The sequence below is a fragment of the Triticum aestivum genome, chromosome 5A, assembly GCF_018294505.1.
Source record: "Triticum aestivum cultivar Chinese Spring chromosome 5A, IWGSC CS RefSeq v2.1, whole genome shotgun sequence".
In the NCBI taxonomy this organism is placed as follows: Eukaryota; Viridiplantae; Streptophyta; class Magnoliopsida; order Poales; family Poaceae; genus Triticum; species Triticum aestivum.
In genome coordinates, this window is record NC_057806.1 from 270,937,495 (window position 1) to 270,945,555 (window position 8,061).

The 8,061-nt window shown below is 39.5% G+C and overlaps 1 protein-coding gene across 2 annotated transcripts; it reads right to left on the reverse strand.

Annotated features, from left to right (window-relative positions):
• Nucleotides 1-736: 736 nt before the first annotated feature.
• Nucleotides 737-4,183, reverse strand: LOC123102954 (uncharacterized). 2 transcript variants are annotated; one of them, XM_044524437.1, is made up of 4 exons: nucleotides 4,016-4,183; nucleotides 3,865-3,918; nucleotides 3,693-3,744; nucleotides 737-1,097 (listed from the first exon to the last, which is right to left on the reverse strand). In XM_044524437.1, exons 1-4 carry the CDS (start codon nucleotides 4,111-4,113, stop codon nucleotides 924-926), a joined length of 378 nt encoding a protein of 125 aa, XP_044380372.1. In that variant the 5' UTR covers nucleotides 4,114-4,183; the 3' UTR covers nucleotides 737-923. The 2 variants fall into 2 exon arrangements, with proteins under 2 accessions (XP_044380372.1, XP_044380371.1); XM_044524436.1 differs by having other exon boundaries at nucleotides 3,693-3,918; nucleotides 4,016-4,177.
• Between the last annotated feature and the right edge of the window lie 3,878 nt (nucleotides 4,184-8,061).

Sequence of the window (8,061 nt, forward strand, 5' to 3'; positions counted from 1 at the left end):
GCCTGCAGACCAAAGGTGATGCTTGCAGAAGAGCCAGCCTTCTCATGTGAAAAGCAAAGAGAGAGAAGAGAAAGAGGAGTATGCACAGAAAAAGCAAAAGAAGCCCCGGTGTGCTTGACGTAGGAAAGGAACAGAGTCACTGGAAAATCTGGACCATAGACTAGTGCCTCCATTGCCCAGAATATTGCAAGACCGTGGTTTCATTCCTTCAGGCTTGCGTGGATTCACTGGGGCATACGCATGATGATGGCTCCACCGTACATGCACAGGAAACAAACCCTAACCGAAAACTTGTAACTAAAAATGGAGTTGAAGCCCTCCGGGCAAGAGTCGGGTCCACCGTGCCTCTATATCCCTAAGGCCTGCCTCTATAGCCCTAAGGCCACCAGAGACGAGGCAAACAGCGGCAGCGCCAAGGGAGACGGGAAAACCTAATTGCCTTGTTGCCCAAAGACGTGAGGCAACAAACAAAATGCTCGTGGGTGTATCAATAGTTTTTAGTATGTTGGTAGGAACATGTCTAACATCTAGAATGAAAATAATGTGTGTGTCCCTGAAGCTCAGCAAAACCAAATGTATCTGTGCACGGATGCAGAATGAACGCATCAAACAAATGTGTTTGTGCACAGATTCCGAAGACATAAACAATATGCCATCCATGTGAGTGCAGTTTTTGTGTGTTCCCGGTATTTTAGGGCACACAAAAAAAAGCCCTCAACCCAAGCAGGACGAGAAATTAATCCAAAAAGTATTGAGAAGGATAATATCAGAGATACACGGAAGTAATAAAAACCAATTGCACAAGACCAGGCGAAATCTTGCTAGCATTTCAAGATTTTGACCATGCTATCTTTCGGACATTGTTAGGAGGCCACGCGTGTTTCGCCGACAGAACTGACTTGTGCATTCTTTCCATATTCCGCTTACAGAGTACTACATGGTATTAACTTGGTATCAGCTACGACTCCAGATCGCTCAAGTCCGTCGAACCAAGTTTGTTGCTTCCTATGCAATTGCAGGTGAGGAAGATATGCCAGTGGGGAGAAAATGTCAGGGCGTTTAAGAGCTGCGCTAACTGAATCGGTTGCATAGTCAACCTGTAAAAGAACACAAGTCCAGTAGTTAGCTACTGGTTGGTTAAGCTTCTGTACAGGGGTATCTGAAAAAATGACAAGAATGCATTGCATTGGTAACATAATCGAATGGCATGTTAAATTTAATTTAACTAATGGACACACATGTGAAAGTTGTGTGCTTCAGCATCTACATTGACAACAATATTGTCGAGTATTATTATGAAACAATGACTAAAATGCGCAAATGATCTGCATGGTTGATGACATGAATGGTCAACTAGCAATATTCAATATTCATGGAGAAAAAGGATCATATTTGTCTTATAATGTTTACAACTTTGTGTATGGTACATATAAAGTACTACTCACTCCGTAGTGATCTAAACGCTCTTATATTTCCTTACAGATGGAGTAACATCTACCACAATCTGACCACAATAATGTCCTTCAGATATTAACAGGACAACATATACATTTAGTTCTTGGGCAAAGACATGGGTAGAAGTTCTGTTGATACTGTATATTGGGCAAAAGCATGGAGTCATACATTTTGTAAACTGGTGACATATAAATGGAATTAGCAGATGCCCAATTTGCTTTTCATCAACATATTGAGTCAAAGTTAAAACAGCTGGCCTGAAAAGCACGTACTGACTAACAAGGAGCAACTGAAAAGGGAGTACTGCATCATCTAAGCTAGCGTAGTGACTAGTGAAGGAAAAAAATGTAATCCAACCAAGTTGATCCAGAAGAAAAAGGTCTAATTTTTGTCCCTCAGCCATTAACACGCCTTATTGCAACCCAAGTTTGAATACATTTAATTTTCCCCCTAAATTCTCAATACCGGTGCAGTGACTTGAAGGTGTGATCAGGGGCCAAGCCAGTGGTGGGACAGGCGTATTAGGGCTGGAGGTGGATGAGCAACTAGATGCAGTAGTGGCAGACCAAGGGTTTCTTGCGATCTGCCACCATGGATAGTACCGTTGGCGACAATGGGATTTGCGGTGGCAGGCTGGGTGGTAGTGATGGCAAACTTCTTCAGGTGCACTGGCACTGTAAGTATCTTCTGAAAGTTGGTTGGCAGCTGCCATGGATAATGGCAGCAGTGTCCATGGTGAAGACTGAAAAGAAAGATAGTGTCCATAGAGTGGAGAGGCTGATAAATGGATCCATTTGTTTAATACATAATGTTCGTTTGCTGATTCACCACCTATATACTTACTAGTCAATAGCATGCCACATCATAAAAACCACAAATGAGCCGGCATCGGGATCTAATTGGATGGTGTTGATATATGAGGGTGCAGATAAAATGATGTTCTAACAGAAGAGGGAAGTTAAACACTGGCAATAGTTGAGAGTTCAAGATTAAACTTTCCCAAGATGAAACATGAATATGAGTATCAGCCTCTCCACTATGTATCTCTATCTGTCTCCCTTTTCTCTATCTGTCTCCCAAGATGTTAAAGATCTGTTAATCTTTAGTGAACATTCACCAAATGAAACAAGAATATGAGTATCTTTAACCTCAGAAGAAATTCAATTGAAAATTGTTGAGTCGTGTGGTGTTCTGGTTATTATGAAAAAAAAACTAAGATTAATTTCTAATTTTAAATAGAATTAGAATTTTTCTAATTCTTAACTATGTATGTCCACCGATTATCTCTTAACAAGTTAACATCATCCCATGCTGACAAGCCAGCCCAGCTAATCTCTTGCTTCTTTTAATGCCAAGTACGAAAGATGATCGATGAGTCTGCCACGGCACTACAATATAAGGTGCGAAAGACTATGGAAACTACACTGATGGTTACTACCTTTTTTTGTGAGGGATTGGTAACTAACTACACTACGAAGCAAGTATTTTTTTTAGTAAGAGATATAGTTAGGTTATGAAGGACGGGCGTCATGCAGTGGTAGTCTCTCCACTTGTGGCCTGGTGGTCCTGGGTTCAAACCAACCTCCTTGCAGAATTACTATGCAAGGGTAAGACTGTCTAGAAATTCCCTTCCCTAACCCCACCTTGTGTGGGAGCTTTCGGCACTGGGTACGCCCTTTATATAGTTAGGTTAACTTACGTATATGTGCAATATCACAACGCAACCTACTTTTGTAGGAAAGATAACCTACGTATTGTTAAAATGTTCATTGGGTACTTCACTTTTGTGAACTTACTAGAACATAATTTTGAAAGCAACCATAGGATCATATCTTGTGCACACAGTATATGTTAAATCTAATCTTGTGAGCTACAAATGATACGCAAAATACTCTGACTGTAAACCTAAGAATCCTAACAAATCTGGAAACCAAGTGAAACGTTGACTGTAAACACCAAACAAAAAACTACTACAGTAGTAATGACAGTGGAAAACTCTGCTTATCTGATCCTACCAAGTATCAAACCAAGTAAATAATAACAAAATCATTCGAGAATCAATCAATCAGGTCACTGGGTGGTTTCTAATCTTAGGTTTACAGTCAGCTCGCTCAAAGCCCATCAAAGGCCGAATTGAGCAAGCAACCAAACAAAATTATAATTCGGCTAAGCTATTCGCAAGAAAATAAAAAAAGAATCAGCACGCTCGTGTTTCTAATCTGTACAAAGTCGTTTACCGAATATGCGGCCGCGCTCATCAGCGACTGAGCCATCGGGAGTACGCAGAACCTGGAACACAGGAGTGAGCAAAGAATCAGGACACGTGGACATTGGGGGTAAAATTTAAGGACTTGGAAGAAGGCCGCCGTAGTGTGCTGGAGTGCGGGCGGACGGCGAGCGAATACCAACATTCCCCTGCCACCGGAGAGGGCGGCGACGGCCGGGTCCGTCCATTCGTCGAAACTGAGGGGGGGAAGCAAACGAGAGGGTGAGCCAAAGCGCAGCGGGAGCAGAACCAGGAGAGAGAGGGTAAAAGGGTTAGAGGTCGGTATACTCGTACATCCATCCGTAGCGCCGGTCGAATACGAGGCGGCGCTGGCGGCGGCGGAGGTCAGGACGCGGCGGATTGGGGGAGGAGGAGGCTTCTGCTGCCGCCATACTCTTCGATGATAAGTTACAGCAGTAGAGGATGGCCTTGTCCTCTTAATGATGGGCACGCTGTCATAGATATTAGAAGTAAAAAGATTAAATGAGCATATGAGTGGTCGTGCCGGAGTGGTTATCATCATGTTGGCTTTGCCCGCGCAGGTTTGAATCCTGCTGCCGACCACGTTTCTTTTGTTTTTTTATGTATGCATTTTCTTTTAAATTTGCTGTTTATGTTTTAGTCCATAAATTATTATAATTATCTTTTTAATTTTTTGTTTATGTTTTAGTCCATAAATTATTTAATTGTCTTTTTAGTTTGTTGTTTATGTTGTAGTCCATAAAAAACACTTTAATTAAGAGTGTTATTCTATGTATTTTGTTCCATAACTAACATCTTTGTAAAAGAAAATTCATCTATTATAATATTTGCTTACCGTTGGAGTACTGGCGTCACGAATGTTTTAGTCTATGGAATATTTTTTATCAAGAGTGTTATTCCACAATGCTTAGCTTTGGAGTGTTGGTGTTAGGAATATTTGTGCCACCTTCAGGTTCGAATCCTGGCGACCACGTTTTTTTGTTTTTTAATGTATGCATTTTCTTTTAAATTTGCTGTTTGTGTTTTAGTCCATAAATTATTATAATTATCTTTTTAATTTTTTGTTTATGTTTTAGTCCATAAATTATTTTAATTGTCTTTTTAGTTTTTTGTTTATGTTGTAGTCCATAAAAAATACTTTAATTAAGAATGTTATTCTATGTATTTTGTTCCATAACTAACATCTTTGTAAAAGAAAATTCGTCTATTATAATATTTGCTTACCGTTGGAGTACTGGCGTTACGAATGTTTTAGTCTATGTAATATTTTTTTTATCAAGAGTGTTATTCCATAATGCTTAGCTTTGGAGTGCTGGTGTTAGGAATGTTTGTGCCACCTTCAGGTTCGAATCCTGCCGACCATGTTTCTTTTGTTCCTTTATGTATGCATTTTCTTTTAAATTTGTTTTTTATGTTTTAGTCCATAAATTATTATAATTATCTTTTTAATTTGCGATTTATGTTTTAGTCCATAAATTATTTTAATTGTCTTTTTAGTTTGTTGTTTATGTTGTAGTCCATAAAAAATACTTTAATTAAGAGTGTTATTCTATGTATTTTGTTCCATAACTAACATCTTTGTAAAAGAAAATTCATCTATTATAATATTTGCTTACCGTTGGAGTACTGGCGTTACGAATGTTTTAGTCTATGGAATATTTTTATCAAGAGTGTTATTCCATAATGCTTAGCTTTGGAGTGCTGGTGTTAGTAATGTTTGTGCCACCTTCATGGGAGTCTCGGAGAGCAGTCGTACCTTCTATATTCGGTAATTGGGGAAGGAGAGTTAATATTGAAAGTGTTGTCTAAACATGCAACAATCGTGATCCAATCTGATAGCTCAACTAAAATTGATGTAATGATGGACCAGTCGCTGGACCAGTCCTGAATATGGACACCTCATGTTAGAGATACAATCATACAAAACAACTCATGAAACCGTGTGAGTTTATCCCTTTGAAAATCAAGCGAAATCAAAAATAAGGTTGTTCATAGTCAAGCTAATTTGGGTTGTTCTGGAGGTAACACAGTTTGATGGTTGTGACTTGTTCAAATTTTGTTTCAGAGTATGTACTAGTAGATTGTGACACTATTAAATGAGGAATAAAACTCGCAAATCCTCTGCAAAAAATATCGATGGAGCGGGTTACCCGTCGTTTTGTGTCTGTGAGACAGGTCAGCATGTGTTCCAATGTGTTTATGCTCTTGTTGAATCTTTATGACAAAGAGTGGTAGTTTTTATGCTTGTGTTCTCATGATGACTCCTTGTGTGGTATTTTTTATGCATATATGCTCTTTATTGACTCTTTGTTTGCTGAATGAATTAATACTGTTCATGATATATTTGATTGCCTCATGATGAATTTTTTTTACAAGTTATGGGGGTTAATCTTACCACCTCAATCAAAATGGTCACCAATCTTATCTTTCACTCATTGCTAGCCCAAACTCTAAATTGGTTATCCTCCGACCATCTTTCATCCTTGCAATGTAACAGAATGTTGGCTCATCCAATCCACCCAATCAAATAGAAAAGGTGGTTATCCTTAGCCAGCTTGACGGATACCCTCAACCACTCAAACATGTTTTGTAACCAATGGCGGAGCCAGAGCTTCTATGGAGCCTAAGCAAGTTGAGCCTAAGTTCGAAGGGGTATTTTGGATACTCTAGATACTAAAGTGAAAAAATAGCACCTAAATTCTGAATCACAAATCCACCTTGATAATAAAGTGAAAATATAAACACAATACTCATATAAATTTAATTCTAAAGTTATGTAACATATAATATATCAACATTTCTTTCCCTTTTACTAGCATAAAGACCACAAACTACATTAAGAAAATATGGATTGTATGAGGCAACCAGAAGGTAGAAATATTGCAGGAATACCTCCAAATAATGGTCCGCAAGTTGCCAGATTATTACATATTTGTCTTGATGTAGTGCCCAACAACCAACAAATATAAATGTTCTCTAGTCATGATTATCCCTACCGGAAATTCCTTATCCCTAAGTCTATCAATCCCCAACCCAAATCAGTTATTCAATTAAAATCTTACTAAAGGAACCGTCAAGGAGGAGAATGAGGGGTTGAGGGAACGAATAGAATGGCCTTCATTCGCCATCGGCCACACACCTAGGCCAAATACGAGTCTCCACTCGCTGCTACAGACTACAATGGAAGTTAACTGCGCTAGGCTATGAGACGATGACATGTCCAACACAGCTTTACCCTGGTAAAAACCAGCATACAAAGGTGCTCCGCCCGTAGTATTATTGCCTTGGTCACTGCCATAGAGCCAATGAGCCCAGGCAAGTGCCTAGGACTGTCGGGCACTTGCTCGGCCCCTGCTTGTAACCAAGCATGCACTTAATGATCTTAATACCCAAAATTAACTTGATGGAATTGGAGTTTTGTCGATTAAGGTTTTTGTTTTTAGTCAATGAGCTTAATATATGTGTATACTTTTTGTACACATTCTTTAATTAAGGGTGTTATTCAAAATCTTGGTTCTATTTTTTTGATCTAAACATCATTTTTGTTCTCCTATTTTTTAGTCAATAGTTTTTTCTTTATGCATGTTCTACTCAATTATGATTATCATCTATTGCATAAATTCTTTAATGAAGAGGTTTACTCAACAAATTTTGTTCTAGTTGTTTATCTAACTCCATCATTTTTATCAATATTTGGAGCTTTGGGGTGTTGACCTAGTGCCATGCGAGCGACGAGAGGTTTGATGCGGGGTACCCCATGGACATCACCATGGACCGTGCACCAACACCCGCCCACTGCCCATCGCCCAAACTGTGTGGCCGGAATTCGGCCGCATTGTCCGACTGGATGCCTGCGTGCAGTTTTTGGCCGAAGTGCCATGCATCTTTTCCCATACCTTACCCCTTCAAACTTAGTCTATATATACCGTACATGTGCACTTTATAGGGTTAGCAAAGCATATGTAGACAAATTAAGAGAGTTGTGCTCATCTATCATCTCCTCTTGAAGTCCAAGGCCTACTTGAAGAAGAAGAACTCCAAGGGGTTAACCAAGACCTCCATCTCCCTTTGAGATTTGGGGAAGACCTACCTATCAAAACCTCAACTACCTGCAGGGATTGGGAAGCACTACCTTGTGCCCATTTCCTTTTGTTGTGAATGGATCTATGTGTATCTTGACTTGAATCTTGCTTGGAAAGCACACGTGTAATGGGATCTTGTTCTTGAGTGGTTTCCCTTTGTGATTTACTAGTCGAATGCCCGTGCGTTGCCACGGAACAACAAACTTATATAAAGATACATTGATCAAAAGATCATTGTACTTGATGAGCACGAGTGTAGCATGCATCACTCAGACG